The following is a 20,217-nucleotide window of genomic DNA, read 5'->3' on the forward strand; positions in this document are numbered from 1 at the left end:
AGCACTTTCCAAAGTCATCTTCTAAAATTATCCTGAAGATGACTCTGACATACGATTTCACTCTCCTGGTTTCATTATCTTTAAGGGAAGAACAAAAATGATCCAGAACGTGAGCATGATGAGTAGGACACAATGAATTTCTATCATAGTAAACTTGCCAATTGACGAACTAAGTATTGTTTCAATTAGAATTAAACTCAGCTATGTGAAAAGTAAAACCTCGAATACACTGTTGTGAAAACTATAGTTTATTCTCTATCACACAAGACAACAAATGGATGGTCGAGAGCTGGATGGGGTAAATCAATGGTCATCAGGCCCAAGTCCTTCCATAGTTCTGTTTATTCACTTCAATTAGTAGCTTCCATCCTCACCATTATCCACGATAAAGTAGCACTGGGACCTCCAGGCATCACACCAGCACTGCAGTTCCACAGATAACTTGGAAAGCAAAAGAAAATATTTCCTTTTATTAAAAGGTTGACCTGAAAACATCACATATCACTTATGACAGGGCTAATGGTCAGGCTCAGATGCAAGGGAAACTGAAAGAGGCTATTAGCTATGTCTGTCATGAGTAAATGAGAGGTATCTTATTGAGCAATATGAGTTACTTATAAAATTGGAGTTGGGTTATGGAGCAATGTATGAGTTACTTAACACTCAAATGTGCTACCTGATAAGCAACCACGTGAACTCTGCGGCAATGACTGTTCATTTGTCTAGGATCAGCTCCGGCTCAAGTCTCATGATCTTGATTGAGCTTGTTCAGGGTCTAATGGAAAGCTGACTCCTGTATCTTTGAACTGGTCTCAAGAGAGAGAGGAAAGTCTTGACTGACCTGGATCAGCTGTATTCTGTTCTCATCCTCCAGCAGGCTAGGCCTTGCATCTTCCCAAGGAATGAAAAGTAGAAGCACTCAGAACCTGTTGAAACCCAAACTCAAAACTGACAAACTGCCATTTATGTAACTTGTTATTGGCCAGAGAAAACTACTTGGAGTGAATAAAGAGTGCCCATGAAGTCTTTATAAAGAGAATTTTAAGATCTACTAAAAACAAGACTAGAGGTAGGATGAAGATTTAATCATGAAGAGAACTGTCTATCACAAGTAGAACAGGAAATATAGACAAGGAACCAAGCTACATACAATCTCTGCCCCTGTATTTCCTAGTCTGTTACAGAATTATAGTGCTAGATCTCTTCCCCCTTTATGTCTTGACTTAAACATGAAGACATTGTAATAAAATAGGAGATAAAAAGAGCTCATACCTTACATGTATTTGAGTGACAATTATGAATAGATTTATTACTTGACACATGGTGATTTCCTACTATTAAAGTAGACAATAATCTTGATACTAGCACTCTTCCTTCTCTTTATTGTGTGCAGAGATTTGCTAAGTGTGCGCCAAGGCTCATTCTTTCTCTTCAAATTGACCACCTACACTACATAGGCTTCCTACAAGTTAGTGAGGTCATATAACTGAGTACTAGTCATGGAATCTGAGCAGGTGTGCTTACTACTCCAGGACTGACTCATAAAGTATTGCACTTACAATCTTTCCCTCTCCCTAGTCACGTGCTGAATAGAAACTACTCAGAGAAGAGAGTTGTAGAATAAAACAGTAGTTTAGAGAAATACCTGTTTATCTGTAGTGGGTAACTATTTGAGCCATGCCCTGAAGCACCACCCCTAGTGAGGCAGGTGTAGCTGTTACACCTGCCTATGACCTTGAGGTACCAGCCTCTGGTGTGTGGCCACGGGGGACCCATAAGACCTGGGATACATGTATGCTGGCCCCTCTTGGCTACCTCATGGTTCTGGATGCTGAGATCTTGGACCAAGCCATTCAGCATGGACCATAGCTCAGCTTTCCTGGACCCTACAATAAATCTCCCATGGTTGTGAATTTATCCCCAAAGGAAATCTTTGATCATTAATAGACTTCATAGATTAATCCAAATATTTATCCTCTGTTCTAGCCTGATCAACTGTAGCTAGAGTTTTCCTGCCTGGCCCACAGTCAGGACAAATCTTTGTCACCCGCCAGTCCCACAGCCGCTCAGACCCAACCAAGTAAACACAGAGACTTATATTGCTTACAAACTGTATGGCCGTGGCAGGCTTCTTGCTAACTGTTCTTTTATCTTAAATTAACCCATTTCTATAAATCTATATCTTGCCACGTGGCTGGTGGCTTACCGGAGTCTTTACATGCTGCTTGTCCTGGCGGTGGCTACAGTGTCTCTCCTCTCAGCCTTCCGCTTCCCAGAATTCTCCTCTCTCCTTGTCCCACCTACTTCCTGCCTGGCAACCTACTTCCTGCCTGGTCACTGGCCATCAGTGTTTTATTTATATAGAGCAATATCCACAGCAATCAACTATATTAGAGTGTGCAATAGACAAGACTCAAACCTTTAAAGAACCACTTGAGGCTACCATCCAGGTATCCCCTAGTATCGTGCATTTATTTTCTCCATAGACTTTTACTAAAAATAAAAGAAATACACCAGTCACTTGATACTTTATCCAAGAAATAGTTCTTTTAACTAAGAATATATATTTTTATTATAGGATTACTGTCTGTATCAAGTGAAGACAAGGTCTTAGTTTACAGTTACTAGGGATCACCAGTGTCTAACCCTTACCCTCACTGATCCATCCCAACCCCTGTGAGTCACCATGCAGACAGCAAAGGGAATTGAGACACTGGGGCTCTAAACAGTAAGGGGATTTCAGTGTTACCTCCATGACACTGGCAGTGCCTTCTCTGGGTTCAACTTTAAACCTCTACTAAAGTACAGAGATACTACTAAAAAACATGGCTCCTAGTCATGTATTCAAATTTTAGTATAAAAGGCAACTGTCCAGCTATTTGGTAGCAAGCAAGCAAGGAAAGAAGACCAGCTAGTGGCTGACTTGAAGGTGTTGCTCTCACGGTATCTGACAGTGCAATATTTATGATCATGTAAAATGAACCAACAAATAGGAAGTTGATGGAAGCCTTTCTGGGAGGACTTGGGTGGAAGAAATCCACCCAGCATTGTTCATCTTTTGCTAAGCTGTCTTCTTCTTTGGCCTGAGAAGCAGAGACAGGAGAGAGTGCATGGTAATTAATAGCACATGAGATGGTAAGCACCAAGCTTTTGCCTGTGTATTCATACTGCATGACTGCCAGCTGTCACAGGACTTGTAGCACACATGGAAACATTAGGAGCAGGTATGCTGGGTGTCAACTAGAAAGGTAACTGCAAATGGCTGCTTTCTTGTATTGTGTCATCAGACCAATAGGCTTCAGAAATCTAGATTTTCATTTTCTAGAAATAAATGAAAAATACAATTAAGCAGGAATGAACAGAAACTCACACAAGTCAGGAAACTTGTCAATAAACTCATAAAGTTCCAAAACTTCATTTCTACCACTGATTCCTAAAAGAGAGGGCCAGCTAAGTCCCTGCTCAGTCAGAACTGCAGCAAGGCAGACCTTTTGTCAGAGCTCTGGGCTCCATTGTTTAAAATAGTCTGATGCTGAAGAAGGGCTGAGGGAACAACCTTGATGGGGCCATATAACAGACTTTCCCAGTCCACTGTGAGCTCAAACTCATGACAATGTTTTCTTTCTAATGAGGCTCAACATTTTAGTTTTGTGTTCCTACCTGAAGTAATTTCTCTTCTGGAAGAAAGCAAATCCCATGAAGAGCAAAATAATCCCCAAAAGGGAAAGTTTCACATAGAGAATGGTCAGCAAGGAATGCAGAGAGCTGGTGACACCTTTAAATACAGGCAAGGGTAAAAATTCAGGTCAGTTCAATAATAGTTCCAATCAATAAATTAGAGGCAAGCATCTTTAGAATCACTTACAGTATTCCTAAACTTTTAGAGAATGTCAAAATCAGAAAACCTTACCAATTATAATTCTAGTAACATTCATATATATTATTATTTCTGGATCAAGTTTATAAATCAAGTCCAGATTTTATGCTTGATAGGCATTAACAAATGCAAAAGTGAATAAACATATACTGACTCTTGTTAATGCTTCCCAGTTATATAATGAAAAGTTTCCATGCAAACTATTTTTTTGAAAATTTAATTGCATCATTTCCATCCATTCTTCTTTCTTCCTCCAACCTCTTCCATTTGTCCCCACTTCCCAATGCTCCCTTCAAATTCCTAGCCCCTTCTAAATTGTTATTGTTGCATATTTATATTTAATGTGTAAATACAGTCTACTGAGTCCATTCAGTGTTGTTTGCAGGTACATGATTTCATGACTGACCACTTGGTATTAGATAATGGATTAGTGGGCCTTTCCTGATGGAAGACTACTTCCCCCCTTCTCAGTACCCTTTAGTTAACTATAGTTCTTTGTCTAAGGGTGAGGCCTCATGAGAGTCTCCCTTCCATGTCTGCAGATCTGTTGCTGGTTTACTTGTTCAGGTCTTGTTTAGGCAGTATATAACTGAAGTTTCATGCCTGAAGCTTCCCAGTCTTTTCCAGGAGACACAATTATTATAGTAGATATTCTTGTCCTATGGCTCTTCTAATTTTTCTGCCTCCTCTTCTACAATGCTCCCTGAGCATTAGGTGTAGGAATTGTGTTGTAGATGTATCCATGGGGGCTGGACATCACATGATCAGTGTTCTCTGCATTTTGACCATTTGTGGAGTTCTGTATTGGTTTCTGTCTGTTACATAAAAAAGCTTCTTTGGTAAGAGTTAAGAGCCACACTTATTGGTGGACATAAGGGTATATAGAATTTAGATAGATATTATGCTGGTTTAATGAAGGGCTGTAGTAGGTTCATCTCTAAGACAAATGGCCTTACTAACCTTGAGTAGTTGGCTAGGTTTCCAGTACCAGGCATGATTTTTCTCTTGTTGAGTGGACCTTGAATATAATTAGACAGCTATTGGCTGCTGCCAAGATATTATTGCCATTATTGAACCTTAGGGAACAGCCTTGCTGGTCATTGTTGTGGTTCATAATCTTCATACTTAGGTGGTACTACCAGTTGCTTCCCTATTGAGGTAGTTTTCACACCTTTGGTGACTATGAAAGTTAATCCTCAGGGAGGAGGTTTTCAGGTCAAATCCAGCTTAGATCCTCTGAGTCCTCTGTCTGAAGTGCATCCCATGCAAATCTTAGCCTTTTGAAAGGTATTATTTTTTATTTAAAAATTTTCTTTGAGAATTTCATACAATGTACTTTGATCATGTTTACCTATAACTCCTCCTCCTTACTCCTACCAGATCCACACCCCACTTGGTTATCCCATTAACTTGGTGTCTTTTTTTTGTTGTTGATAACTCACTGAGATTGTTTTGTTGTCAGAGTTGTCCTAAAAGACTACTAGACATCAAACAGTGCTAAGTGAGGATGACAAGTTCTAAACATCTGAAGACAGAAAGGTTACTCGCCACTAGCTCTAGGTCCTGGAGAGATGGGATTAGGAAAGTGCCTAGCTGGCCTGCTAGATGAAAGATGTTAGGGGAGAAGAACATCTCAGAGAAAAGGAACAACTTGAAAAAAATCATCTGAGAATGAAGTAACCTGAATCATGTTTGGAGTACAAAAAAGGGACATGTGGAGATCAGATCTATGATGACCAGAGCCTAATTACAGATGTTTATGTTAGGTGATGTGTCAGACTTAGGAAATGCAGAATTGGAAAACACTGTTCTTACTCTTGAAGAGCTTTTATATCGTGGGGCAGAAAAGTAGCTATTTGAGGTACAATGAGAAATACAAAGCCCATATGGTGGCACATGCCTTAAACCCAGCACTGAAGAGGCAGAAGCAAGTGGATCTTTGTGAGTTCAAGGCCTGTCTGGTCTACCTAGTGAGTTCTAGGACAGCCAAAACTATCTAAAGAGACCCTATCTCAAAAAACAAAAATAAATTAATTTAATTAAAAAAAATACATAGATGGTCTTTGTTCATCTTCTGGAACACAGCTCCTAAAAAAATTGTCACCATAATAAAAATATATTTGGTATGCCAGTAAAATGACAGGTGTCCAGAAGCTCTTAGAGAGCTTCATGGTGGATTCCATCACAAGAAAGGCTGAATTGTGATTAGAGAGTTGGGACTTTTAGCCAGACACTACCACCATCTTCACCACTGAACCTCCTGTGAAGGAAGAGTGGCTAGAGATTGAGTTCATCCCAAATGATCCATGATTAGTCATCATGACCGTGTAACAAAATCTTATTAGCAATCATAAACAACACTGTTTGAAAAGCTTCTTTGGGGAATTAGAAGAACAGACATCTTTGAGATAGCATGAAGCTCTATGCCCCTTCCTCCATAGAGGGCCCTATGAATCTCTTCTGTTTGTCTGTCCCCATGTTGCAATCCTTATAATAAACCAGTAATAGTAAACAAAGCGCATCCTCAGTTCTGAACCATTCTACCAAATCATTGAACCTGATACACAGATTGCAGAAACATCCTGAAATTATAGTTAGTTTATAAAAACTTCAGGAGACAGATAACTGAAAACTTGTTACTAATATCTGAAGTGGGACTATTGTCCTAGTTAGCTTAACTGTCTACTTAACACAGCTTAAAGCCACTCAAGAACACCAATTGGATGGCATCAATCCCTGGGCAGGTGAGATAGATAGGTAGGTATATAGATAGATGGATGGATGGATGGATGGATAGATGATAGATAGATAGATAGATAGATAGATAGATAGATAGATGATAGGTAGATAGGTAGATAAATAGATAGATAGATAGATAGATGATAGATAGATAGATAGATAGATAGATAGATAGATAGAAAGAAGACAGAGAGATATAAATAACAGTATGAGTTTAAATAGCTAGTAAGCTTCTGCTTGATTTGTCTTGACTTTCCTCTTTACCTCCTTAAGTGGCTTTTGGCCTCATTTTTCACAAACAGGATGAACTTCAAATATTTATCTTTCATGGAAGAATAAGTTAAATATCAGTTATTTCTTCTTTAAAGAAAAATCAAGTACTCACCTTGATTCAGTTCTATGGACAGAATCGTGCTACCATTTGAATGGGTGACAATGCAGAACACAGCAGATACATTGCTCTGATCCCACTGGCATGTGCTCCTGACAGTCACGGTGCCATTGCTGTGTGATTCATTCATAGTTTTACAGTCCCCATCTGGAGTCCAGGAGATCTGTGCAGCTGGCTTACCTGCAGTTGCCTCACAAACTGCAGTTCTGCTTTTCCCTGGAGACAGGGTTACTGCAGGGGGGACTGTGGAGATCAAAGGGGAAAAAATTCAGTTGTGTCACAAATTACAAAAGGATTCATTTCCATCTAAAATCCAGTGAAAAACACCAGTAGGTCAACTTGTTGCTTACCTAGCACTTGGAGGTCCCATCTTGCATAGAAATTCCCATCAGATGTTGTTATCTGACATGAATAATGCCCATCATGATCGAGGGTCACTGCACTGATCTGAAGATCAGGACTCTGGTCAGGTGTGGAGGCCCAGGTGATTCTCCTGTCCACACAGTTGGTTTCATTGGTCTCCTTGGTTTCTACTTTGAAGGATATTATGCAAGGAGGCTGGCCTCTGGGGATTATTACCCATGTTATTAATATTACTTTTGACAGTGGAACAGGAGGGCAGCCAAACAGAGCCTTTGTACCCATCTGTACAGGCTCTGTAACATTAACTGGACACAGAGAGACAGAGAGAGACAGAGACAAACAGAGGGTGGCATTAATAAAGGACTTGTTATGTTTGATTTACCTATAGTAGATTACATAATGTTGTATTAGTTGAGTATCTTCTGTTCTGGCAATTGTACCCTAAAAACTGTGCAATTAATAAATTACAATTCACAAAAATATGCATTATTTTTTAAACAAATTCAAATACTAACTAATTGTATCCTCTTATATACATTTTGGTGAATCGGTGTGTATTGTAAGGCATTTGAAGTTAACATAACAGTTCTGCTATCTAGAGACAGACACTTGCTTCTCAGTCTTTGAGCTAAGATCAAGTAAACCAGAAATAAAAGCACAATAAAATTACATTAAATTACAAAAATAGTGTTCTAAGTCTATTTTTTTGATGGTAGACAATATTGGTGTCATCATACAATTCATGCTCCTTGGGAAACAAAATGGAATACTCAATCATATGTGTTAGACCCCAAAATCTAGGGTCTCAAGTGGGCGCCCCAAGAACCCAGACTCCAATCCAGTTGATGCAACAGCACAAGGTTTATTGTTGCAGCTGTACAGTCGGGCAAACTCAGCTCCAGAGAGCAAGAGTCATGCCTATTGCAATCACATGGGTACTTTTAAAGAAAAAAAAAACCCACAAAAGCCATAAGATTACAATTCCCATACAATTTCATGGCCAGATCACAGGGTGATCACAGAGTGGGTACAGTCACATCTGCATGCACATTCTTCCCAAAACCTCAAGGGGGGTATCAGGGCAGGAGTGGAGTTTACACAAAGGTCACAGTGGTCCTTCCTGGAGCACTTGCAACTATCCCAGTCACAGCTGCAGCGGGACTCACACTCCTGCTGGTGGGTGGGATTCGTGTTCCCGCTGAAGCCTTCCCTTTGACTTGCCCTGACTGCCAGATTCTCCCGGCGCGTCTCAAAGGGGCAGGTAGACATCCCACCAATTTGGCTAAGGTAAAAAGATTTTCACACTGGGACGTCACAGGTTTTTCCTCTCTGCTTGGGGGACGGCCAAACCCAATACTGGCGCAGACTAACCAAACTCCCCCATTGCTTCCTTGCTCTCTCTTTGAGCAGAGCACAGGCAGCGGCTGCACAGCTGCTACTTCGCGGACCCAGGGTACCACTGAGAGGGCTAGGCAGCCTGTGAGCATCGGGGCAGAACTGGCGGGAGCCAGCTGGAGCCTCAAGGAGCTCAGAGTTTGGGGGCTGGTGGAGAACTAACTGCCCTTCCAGGGTCACAGCTGAGGAACGGCCTACAGGCCTGTGGGCCCAGCCAGGGCATGGAGTCACTTTCAGTCTGCCGCTCTCATGTACTTGAAAATCTGAGATTAACAGCATGGTACATGCCTTCCCATTCTCTTCATCTCCCATGCTGTTGGGTGGGGCTCCCAAGACCTGCCCAGGGGCTAAAAGCTGATTAGAGTCTGGCTCCAAGAATGTCACTCCCTATATGAGGCTAACCAACAGTTTCTTGTCTGTGGTACAGTGCTGATGCAAATTTAGATTTATTCTTGTTATGATATATGCATGTATTTCTGTTCTTGTTTAAAATATTATAACTTTACAGTATATTCTAGATTACTGAGGGGAGTCACAAGAAAGACTTTGATATAAAAGGTTATAAAAAGTCAGTAAACTGTTATGGTTTCTTGTACCTGCAAATACTGAATTTGAAAGTTAATTCTGGTTGGTTTTCATCTTAAAAATGGCTAATGATTCTGCAAACTGCTTATGTGTGTATATGGACAGGTATATGACTTGGAAATGTAAGCAAGTTTTAACTGTATGTGTGTATGAATGTAACTTGCATCCAACCGTGTGTATATATGCAAGTAATTATTGTTTATATAATATATATTATATATATATATAATATATATGTAAACACCTAAGTACTTATGTCTTTACCAAGTGTTCAACAGCAAGTTTCTAAAAAATTTAAATAGATAACAACATGTTTAATAAATAAGATATTTGATAAATATTAAAGCTGCACATCAATGCTTTTATACAGGAATATACCTTGCTCTGGCAGCTAAACTTTATAATTTAAGATTTACCCATGTAAAATGATAATGATTTTAAAAACATAAAAGAATCATAGAAAACAGCTGAGGTTTAAAAATATATGACAGGACTAAAGTTCCAAAAAGAGTTGGTTACAATGGTGGACCTTAGCAGTTTTAAAAATCGCTGGTGTCAGGTGATGATCACCGGAAACACCAGCCATAATAAAATAAAACAGACAGGCTATGTATATGCTGCCAAAGGTAGGGTCAAAGAAATCATCTAAGGCTCTAAGTAAAAGAACCAAAAAGATTATCTTAATCTTTTACTTAAAAATGTTTCTCCTTACCCAAGGTATATTCAGGCTTAAGAATGTTGTCTAGTCTCCTTGTATTTGCTAAGTTTGTTAAACTTAAGTTATTTGGATAAACTGATACATATATTGATATTTTGTTTTGGTTTCTTTACTGAACCTGTATTTGATGCTAAAAGAGCTTCAACTTAAAAGCATTGTTTTTAATAGTCAGTCATGAGTAATCAAGTTTCTTTTTAATTATAGTCAGGGTGAATAAGGGGGACTTTAAATCCATTGGGGGTGATTTGAATAGGAATGGCCCCCATAGGCTCATGTATCTGGATGCTAAATCACAAGGGAGTGGAACTGTTGGAAAAGATTAGAAGAAGTAGGAGGTGTGCCTTTGTTAGAGTGGGTGTGGCCTTGTTGGAGGACATGTGTCATCAGGAGTGGGCTTTGAAGTTTCAAAATCCTTGCCAGGCCCAATCTGTGTCTCTCTCTCTCTCTCTCTCTCTCTCTCTCTCTCTCTCTCTCTCTCTCTCTCTCTCTCTCCCTGTGTGTGTGTATGTATGTATGTATGTATGTATGTATGTATCTATCTATCTATCTATCTATCTATCTATCTATCTATCTATCTATATCTCTATCAATTTCTCAGCCTGTGGATCAGGATGTATTTGTCAGTTACTTCTCCAGTACCATGAGTGCCACCATGGCCCCAACCTGATGATATTGGGCTAAACTTCTGAAACTGTAAGCAAGTCATCAATTAAATGCTTTCTTTTATAAGAGTTGCCTTGGTCATGGCATCTCTTCACAGCAACAGAACAGTAACTAAGATACCCATGGTCTTCCCATCACTGCAAGTTTACAAAGGCTTAGAGGAAAACAAGGATGCTCATTGTTTGGGAAACAGCTAGCAGTCACTTACTCAGGACCTGTTACAACACAGCACTTACACCTCTAGATGCTCCTACTAAGAGAAAGGCTGGAATACTGCACTCAGGGTACCAGGTACTTTTCTACCCAAAATCCACTCTCCATCTAACTACTCAATGATGGCTACTACATAAGAAATAATATTACCCTGATAGAAACGTGGCCCCTCATGCTCATCATCCCATGGCTCTGGCACTGGATAAAACCATTGCTCCTGATGATGACCCTTAATTGAACAACTTGAATCTGAAAAAATATTTAAAGAAGAGAAAATCTATTTTATATGTTCATATAGAGTAAAAACCTTCTTGCTCAACAAAGTCTTATTCAACACGATAGATTACCATTAACCTTAAGTAAAATTACTCACCAAAAAGCACTATAGAACATTAGATATTATAACATCTGAGTATGAAAGTATATAAATATCTTGAAATTCACATTCTTGAGGTATTAATTAATAGTCTTTCATTCATAAGACAACTCATTGGACCAACAGTATTTTTCAAGAGGACCCTTCCTTTCTTCATGTCCTAATCATGTCCCCAAGCATCACTTAAGTTAGTGTGAATGTCCTCATCCAAGATGATCTGATAAACTTTCTCAATATACCTCACTCTAACTAATTTTTTTTGATCATATGGTAAGTATCTTACCTAGAAAATATAGAGCTTTCAGTGAATTTAGAATCAGGATTTAAAATGATTTTCCATTATTTTCCTTCCTCCTTGATATTTCCTACTTTGTAACAGGAGGACAAAAAGAAAAAATAAAACAGAAATACAAAGAATTAAAATGAGAATTCATATCTACTTTGACTTCTAGTTCCATAGCTCAAGATTCCAGTTGGCCATTACCTCTTTTGCATTCTGTAGAATACTTAACAATCAGAATAGTCCTGGTCTATGCATTATGGCAATAACTCAGATTTTGTTGATCTTTGCAGTTACAGCATACTTATTTTCTACTCTAGGAAAACAATGAGGTCATGGCCTCTGCTACTTTAGTGGACATACTGCTACACAGAACTCTACACCCTTTCTACTCTTGTTGGAAATTCTGTCTATGAGAAACCATTCCTCTTCCATTCTCAGATGTATGAGTGTGATGGAAGATGAATTTCAAGTTCTATGCTAACAGTAAACAAAATGTGGAGTCTAATTATATTAATTTTAAATAGAGAAAATTTGAGTTCAAGAAAAGATATCAAGGACAAAGATGGGCATTGTAGAAAGATACACCATCAAGTCTCCTCTAAGAGCAAATCCCTTGTATGTAACTAACAACAGAGAGTTAAGAAGCAAAACCTGTTACAAACTGCTGAAAGGTAAATACACTTATTTAGGTTAGAGATTTCAACATCCCTCTATCAGAAAGGAAGAAACGAACAATAGGTACAAGTCCAGGCAAGGCATAACTGAATGTAACAACTCTGTTACCAGGTCAATATTATTTATGTCTTTGGAGACAACTTCCTATAGTAGAATACATATTTTCTCCAACCTCATGTGGAGCTTTCATGAACATAGACTATGTCCTGAGCCATAATACACATATTACAAATTTTTGACTTATATTATGTGTGTGAGTATATTGCTTGTATGTATCTATGTGCACCACTTACATGCCTGGTGCCCTCGGAAGCCAGAAGAGGACATTAGATCCCCTGGAACTGGAGTCACAAATATTTTGAGCCACCATGTACATACTGGGAATCAAACCCAAGTTCTCTGAAAGAGCAGCCCATGCTGTGAACCACTGATCCATCTCTCCAGCCCAACATATTAACACATTTTAAAGAATGGAGTCATACCATGACTATTCCTCAACTATATTGGAATTGACATCAATAACAGTAAATGGACCCCACAAGTAGTTTGGAGATGATGTCATATCATTTTGAAATAACAATTTAGTGAAATAAGAACTCAAGGAAAATTTTTAAGTAGTTTGAACTAAGTAAAAATAGAAATTATTGAAACTTGTAGAATACTAAAAAGCAGTGCTTAAAGGGAAAGTTTTAGCCTTGACTGCTTTTGTGAGATAAGAAAAAACATCTAAAAATCAATCATTTAAACTCCAGCTTCCAGAAACTAGAAAAACAAGAACACATCAAATACAAAATAAGCAGAAGAGAAATTAGAGTCAGAATCAGTGGACACGGGAGAACAGAGAAAACCAGCAAACTAAAGCTGATTCTTTAAAGGGATCAGTAAAGCTGACCATCAACTAGCCAGAAGAGTTATGAAAATTAATCAATTAGCCAAATTAAGGGGGAGGAATCACAAAATATGTGTCAGCTTCATCAAATAACAGAAGCAACATTACTTGAATTCCAACAGACATTAAAAGAATAGTGGAGACTACTATGAAGAATTCTATGTCAAGAAATTTGATAATCTAGATGAAACAGACAAAATCTTTGAATGACCCAATATGCCCAAATTTACACAAAGAGAAACATTGGGGGAGGGAAGGGGAAGAGAGGAGGAGAAGGGAAGAAAGGAACTACAGTCTATATAAATAACAGAAAAATTCTTCAGAAACAAAGAATGTTAGTAGAAACATTTGAAATTGTACAATGTTTATTGTCATGATGAAGTATATAACTAGTAACAGAGCTTCAAACCACACAAAGCAAAATTTAAATTAAAAAGACACATAGACGGTTTCACGATCATAGATGGAGGTTGTAACACATCTTCCTCAGAAATGAATAGAATAATCTGAACTTTAGAAAGTAGTATAGACATAGAATTTATTAATAAAAGTATCAATTATAGTGACCAAAGAGACATTTGTAAAACAGTTCTAATGTAATAATACATATTTTTCAAGTGCTCTAGGTATGTTAATCAAAGCGATTATTTGCTGGGTCACAAAACAAATCTTTACATTTGCGAAGGTTAGGTGCCAGCAAGATAGATCAACAGGTAAAGACTTATGCGATCAAGTCAGAGTCTCAACCCTGGAACCAACATAAAAAAAAAAGAGAGAGAGAGAAACACCCACACAAATGCTATGGCATGGACACACACACACACACACACACACACACACACACACACACATACACATTAAATACATACATATATACTTTTTAAAAATTAAAGAAGTTTAAATTAATTTCATATAAAGGCCTGTCAGGCTTCCTTAATTGATTACTAATGACGTACTGGATCTAATATTTTTATCTTTTTATATATTTTGAAGGAGTAGGAGATAAACTTGTATTTTTGTATTTGAAGAAAAATCAATTTACTTTCACATTGGTCAGTCTTCTTAGGAACTGTGGTTCTCCTGAAACAGAACTAAGACAAGAGTTCTACCACCTCAGCCAGCAGGCTGGCCTGTCCCATCTTTGTAGTGGTATTTCATGGACTCTGGTCCTTATCTTGTCCTGCTCCTTCCATTAGTAACTTCCAATAGCTTTACTTCAAATGCTTAAGACTCCATAACTAGGACACCAGTCCATGAGCTGACCTGCTTCCAGGCCACCTTGTCCCTCTTTCCCTTACAGTAATGGAGGATGGTCCCTTCCTGCCTAAGTTCAGTACCAACACTTTACTCTGGATCCCACTGCTTCCCTTCTCAGAACTTCTTTTCTCTCTTTCTTTCTCTCTTTCTCTCTTTCTCTCTTTCTTTCTTTCTTTCTTTCTTTCTTTCTTTCTTTCTTTCTTTCTTTCTTCCTTCCTTCCTCTCTCTCTCTCTCTCTCTCTCTCTCTCTCTCTCTCTCTCTCTCTCTCTCTCTCTCTCCCTCTCTCTCCCTTCCTTCCTTTTCTTTTCTTTTTCTTTCTTTTTTTGGTACATGTCAACCTTAAAGATGGGATAAGCTAGAAATCTACTAAAACATTTCTTTTTAGGCCATCACTCATCTTCAAATTCTTGGTAATGACTAATAGAATAATCTCTTTGCTATAATATTTGTAGAAAACCTGCTTATTAAATATAATCAGCTTAAAAGTAACCTGTAGAGTGTTAAAGTTGTCTTGTTAGCCTGCAAAAATGTATATGCCTGTAATCCCAGGGGTCAGAAGGTTAAGGAAGGAGGATTATCATAGTCCAAATTTAGCTGAAGAATGGTTTCATTTCCTAGAAACCTCAGAATGTCACACTTACCCGGCACCAGAATAGTGATAGAGATCAGTAACCCCAAAGTCAAAGTCCTCCTGAAAGCATTCATCTGGAGTAGTTTCTACTTAAACACAAGTCACTATAAATCCCTGGATGGACTCAGTGAGCTGTCCCTCGACGTCAACTCTGCTTGTGCTTGGTTCACCAAATTTAAGGTTGACTTTTCTTCCTCATTCACCTATCTTTATCTTCGTCTCCATTCTACATGCTGCAGGAAGATTAAGTGTCCAGAGGAAATGCGGCAGTGATGCATGCTGAGTCATAAAGAAAGAAGTCAAACCTTAACTCATTTATTTTCTCACGATATTCAAACATTAAGATACACTTTATTACAATTCCCCTTTTAAAGCAATGTTTTTAAAAGGATAAATCATATACAGGAAAATGAGCAAATATTGTGTATACAGCTGATGAATCTGTACATCTACATGAACTTCAACAAGCATTTGCAAACATTTCCAAACCAAGGTGCTGACATTTTGCTACTCAAAGTTCCCGACATGCTGTTCCTTGGTTTTCCTTCTCACAAAGCAAACACAGCTCTAACATCTATCACTATTTGCTCATTTTATTAGTTACTGAACTCCATATAAATGAAATGCTTTACTGAGTTCATCCCTGTGTGCTGGTTTGGACTTACCAAGGAATATATCATAATTCATTCATTAGCTTCTCCGTGAATCTGAATTGCTCTATTTGGTAACTAACATATATAAAGATTCTATGAGAATACTTGATTTGCACATGCTTTTTGATCTCTATGGCATCCATTTTCTTAGATACATACCTACAAATAAATGTTATGGATAGTGTGACTTAAAATAAATACTTCCTGTCATGGATTAACTTGTTTGTCTGTTGCCTCCTTTGAATTTTAAAATTGTGTAACAATACCTGAGAATGTGGCCTTATTTGTAAATGAAGTTATTTCATCTATAATTAGTTAAAATGAAATTATATAGGGTTGGAATAGGTTGGGCCCTTGTCTAGTGTAACTGTTATTTGAAAAGAAGAATGGGCATAACCAAGCATAAAGAGAAATGTTCATGTGAACACAAGGCAAAGACAAAGGTGTGTTTTCTCTACAAGTTAAGAACCAACAAAGATTGTCATCAAGCCCCAGAAACTAGAAAGCAGGCAAAGACCGGGTTCTTCCTTCCTGTATTAGAAAATTTAGAGTCCTGTGATGACAAACCACAGCACAAAGGCACTTAGAGACAAAAGGCAGAACTTCACTTACAAGTCCAAGAAAGAGAAAGCTGCTATTCAGGGTCACAAAGACCTTGTGCCCAACAGCAGGGAAACAGCAAGCTGGATCTGTAGGGATGGTTCATGTGTGAAAAGCAAAGGGTAGAGGTGGAGGGTAGGTCTCCAAGGTTGTTTAGTTTGAATAACCTCACAAATTCCTTGGCATGTTTGTCTTTAGGATATTATTTTTCTCCTTTAATTAAAAATAGGATCAGCTAGGCAGGGGTGACACATGTCTTTAATCCCAGCAGGTGAATCTCTGAGTTCCAGGCCAGACTGGTCTACAGAGAGTTCCAAGATGGTGAGGGCTAGGGCTACACAGTGAAACCCTGTCTTGCAAAACTAAAAATAAATAGATGATAGATGATAGATAGGTAGGTAGATAGATGAAAGACAGATGAATAGATAGATGATAGGTAGATAGATAGATAGATAGATAGATAGATAGATAGATAGATAGATAGATAGATAGATAGATAGAGATAGATGATAGATAGATAGATAGATAGATAGATAGATAGATAGATAGATAGATAGATAGATAGATAGATAGATAGATAGATAAAGGTTCTTTTCTCATACAGTATATCCTGAGTACATTTTCTTTTTCCTCTACTCTCCCCAGTTCCTCCACACCCCATCTCCCATCCAGATCCACTCCCTTTCTGTCTCGCAGGAGAAAAGAACACATTTCTAACACTTAACAACAAAAAACAACAAAGTAAAATACAATAAGATAAAACAAAAAATATCTCATTGAAGTTGGACAAGGCAAATCAACAGGAGGAAGAGCCCCAAGAGAAGGCACAAGAATTAGAGACCTACTGGTTCACATATTCAGGATTCACGTAGAAATACTAACCTGAAAGCGATAATATATACACAGAAGACCTGGTGCAGACTCCTGTAGGCCTTGTGCTTGCTACTTCGGTCTCTGTAAGGTCATATGAGCTGATTTAGAAGGCTTGTTCTCCTGGTGTCCTCCATCGCTTCTGATTTTTTACATGCTTTCTTCTTACTAAAAGGCAGGAATCTCTGAGCTCTGAGGGGAGGGATTTGATGAAGACATTCCATTTAGAGCTGTGAGCTGTGTGTTCTAAGGTTTCTTTCTCTGTGTGGCTCTTTCTCTGTCTCTCTGTCTCTCTGTCTCTCTGTCTGTCTCTCTGTTTCTCTGTCTCTGTCTCTGTCTCTGTCTCTGTCTCTCTCTCTCTCTCTCTGTGTGTGTGTGTGTGTGTGTGTGTGTGTGTGTGTGTGTGTATAAAGTCTGGATGTGGGTTTCTGTATTTTACCCCTCTGTGGCATAAGGAATTGTCTCAGATGATTCCTGGATAAGGCTGTGATCTATGAGCATAGCAGAATATCATTTGGAGTCATTTCATTTTTACTTTTCTTAGACTAGTAGTATTTGGTTTTACCCTAGGTCTGTGGGCTAGCTAGTCTGGTTCTTGGTCACCCAAGCAGTGTCAGGTATGGGTTCCATCTGGTGGACTGGGCCTTGAGTCAAATCAGACATTTATTGCTTACCCCACAAGCTTTGTACCACCAATGCCCTAGCATATTTTGCAGACAAGAGAGATTGTAGATCAAAAGTTTTGTGCCTGGATTGGTGTTTACAGTTCTCTTTTGGTAGCTACGGAGTGCCTTCCCATAACAAAGACACTAGAATGTAGGAGTGAAGGCTCTACACAGGCACCAGCTCAATCTCTCTATATTTAATTAGTTGTGTGGGTGTTATCTTCAACAGTGGGGCCTTGCTGTCAGTTTATGAAGAGCAACCTATTGTCTTGGCAACAGCTTAGGTTGTTGAGGGAGTTTCATGCGGCCCCTTTGGCCAATGGCTCAAATAGATGTAACCCAATCCCAATACTGGAAGCTTTGTTTGATGACAAGATATTCCATCTTCCTCATGATTTGGATACCTCATTAGGATTGCCTTCATGTCTTTCCGGAAGTTTCCACTCTACTAAGTTTCCATTCTGCCCCTCATTTCCAGCTGTCTTTCCCTGAATGCCCAATGAAATCACAAAGTAGTGTTGATTTGCTTTTCCCTGATGCCTAAGGATATTGAACATTTCCCTAAATATTCCTTGACCCTTTGAGTTTCCTCTATTGAGAATTCTCTTTATAGATCTGCACCCCATTAGTCCTCTATCAGGCGTGGAGTTTCCCATTCTGTGGGCAGCTAATTTGTCCAAATGACGGTGTCCTTTCAATACAGACATTTTTCAGTTTCGTGAGGTCCTACTTATTAATTGTTGATCTTATTGCCTGTGCTACTGGTGCTCTGTTCAGAACATCTTCTGAGCCAATGTGTGCAAGCCTGCTCCCCACTTTCACTTCTATCACATTCAGTGTATCTGGTTTTATGTTAAGGCCTTTGATCCATTTAGAGTTGAGTTTTGTGCAGGGTGATAGATATGGATCTGTTTGCATTCTCCATGCAGACATTTAGCTTGCCCAGTGTATCTGGTTTTATGTTAAGGCCTTTGATCCATTTAGAGTTGAGTTTTGTGCAGGGTGATAGATATGGATCTGTTTGCATTCTCCATGCAGACATTTAGCTTGCCCAGAACCATTTGTTGAAAATACTGTAGTTTTTTTTTCCAGTGTGTATTTCTGGCTTGTTTATCAAAACTCAGGTGTCCATAGATATGTACATTATGTATGAATTTTGAATTCAATTCCATTGATCAACATGTCTGTTTTTATGCTGGTAGCATGTGGGGTTTTTTTTGTTTGTTTGTTTGTTTTTTTACTATAGCTTTGTAGTACAGCTTGAAATCAGGAATGGTGATACCTCCTGCAGTTCTTTTATAGTTCAGGATTGTTTTAACAATGCTGGGTTTTTTGTTTTTCCATATGAGGCTGAGAATTGACCTTTCAAGATCTGTCAAGAATTGTGTTAGAATTTTGATGGGGATTTCATGGAATCTGTAGATTTCTTTTAGTAGGGTGGCCTTTTTTACTATGTTTAAAAACCTACTCATCCATGAGCATTGGATATCTTTCCATCTCCTAATATCTTCTCCTATTTCTTTTCTTTAAAGAATTGAATATTTGTCATACAGGGGTTTCAATTCCTCAGAGAGTTCTCTCTAGATGTTTTGTATCATTTTAGGCTATTGTGAAGGGTATTATTTGCATGATTTCTTTCTCAGTACATTTATCATTAGTGTATAGAAGGACTTCTGATTTCCTTTTGAGTTAAACTTGTATCTAGCCACATCACTGAAGGTTTTTAATCAGCTCTAGGAGCTCCTGGTAGAATTTTGGGGGTCACTTGTGTATATCATCATATCATCTACAAATAGCAAAAGTTTGACTCTTCCTTTCTAACTTGTATCCCCCTGATCTCCTTCAGTTGTCTTATTACTCTAGCTAAGAATTCAAGTACTATATTGAATAGAAATGGAGAGAGTGGAGAACCTTGTGTTATTCTTGACTTTAGAGGAATTGCTTTGAATTTTTCTGTTTAAGTTGATATTCTTGACTGTAGTGGAATTGCTTTGATTTTCTGTTTAAGCTGATGTTGGCTATGGGCTTGTTATAAACTGCCTTTTTTTGTTAAGTTATGTCCATTTTATCATTAATCTTTCCAGGACTTTTATTTTTAATCTTCTCAGCCCAATCACAGTTTCCCCTCCCTCCCTCCTCTCTTCACAGACTCTCTCCCCAACTTGCCCACTTCCACTCCTCCTTTCTCTACAGAAATGTGCATGTATATCATGTATATCAGCCAGCCATAGCATATCAATTTAGAGTAAGACTAGTCACCTCCTCTCCTATTAAGGTTGCATGAGGCAACTCAGTAGGAAGAAAGAGTCCCAGAAGCAGGCAACATAATTAGAGACATCCCCTGCTCCCTCTCTTAGGAGACTCAAAAGAAGA

General features: G+C 38.5%; 1 protein-coding gene across 1 annotated transcript; it reads right to left on the bottom strand.

Moving 5' to 3' along the window:
• Positions 1 to 2,310: 2,310 nt before the first annotated feature.
• LOC114695009 (cell surface glycoprotein CD200 receptor 2-like) lies at positions 2,311 to 15,293 on the bottom strand. Its single transcript, XM_037209740.1, has 6 exons — positions 15,067 to 15,293; positions 11,095 to 11,193; positions 7,358 to 7,675; positions 7,002 to 7,250; positions 3,661 to 3,775; positions 2,311 to 3,321 (listed from the first exon to the last, which is right to left on the bottom strand). The coding sequence occupies exons 1-6, from the start codon at positions 15,128 to 15,130 to the stop codon at positions 3,315 to 3,317; spliced, it is 852 nt and encodes a 283-aa protein (XP_037065635.1). The 5' UTR covers positions 15,131 to 15,293; the 3' UTR covers positions 2,311 to 3,314.
• Positions 15,294 to 20,217: the final 4,924 nt, after the last annotated feature.

Source organism: Peromyscus leucopus, chromosome 12 (assembly GCF_004664715.2).
Source record: "Peromyscus leucopus breed LL Stock chromosome 12, UCI_PerLeu_2.1, whole genome shotgun sequence".
Classification (NCBI taxonomy): domain Eukaryota; kingdom Metazoa; phylum Chordata; class Mammalia; order Rodentia; family Cricetidae; genus Peromyscus; species Peromyscus leucopus.

What these genes read in the sequence shown, in the direction of transcription:
- LOC114695009 (XM_037209740.1), bottom strand. Translation starts at nt 15,130, where the DNA reads ATGAATGCTTTCAGGAGGACTTTGACTTTGGGGTTACTGATCTCTATC. An exon ending in TATCACTATTCTGGTGCCGG is followed by an intron (nt 11,194 to 15,066) that starts GTAAGTGTGACA and finishes ATATTTTTTCAG; the next exon opens with ATTCAAGTTGTTCAATTAAG. An exon ending in GTCCATAGAACTGAATCAAG is followed by an intron (nt 3,776 to 7,001) that starts GTGAGTACTTGA and finishes CTGTATTTAAAG; the next exon opens with GTGTCACCAGCTCTCTGCAT.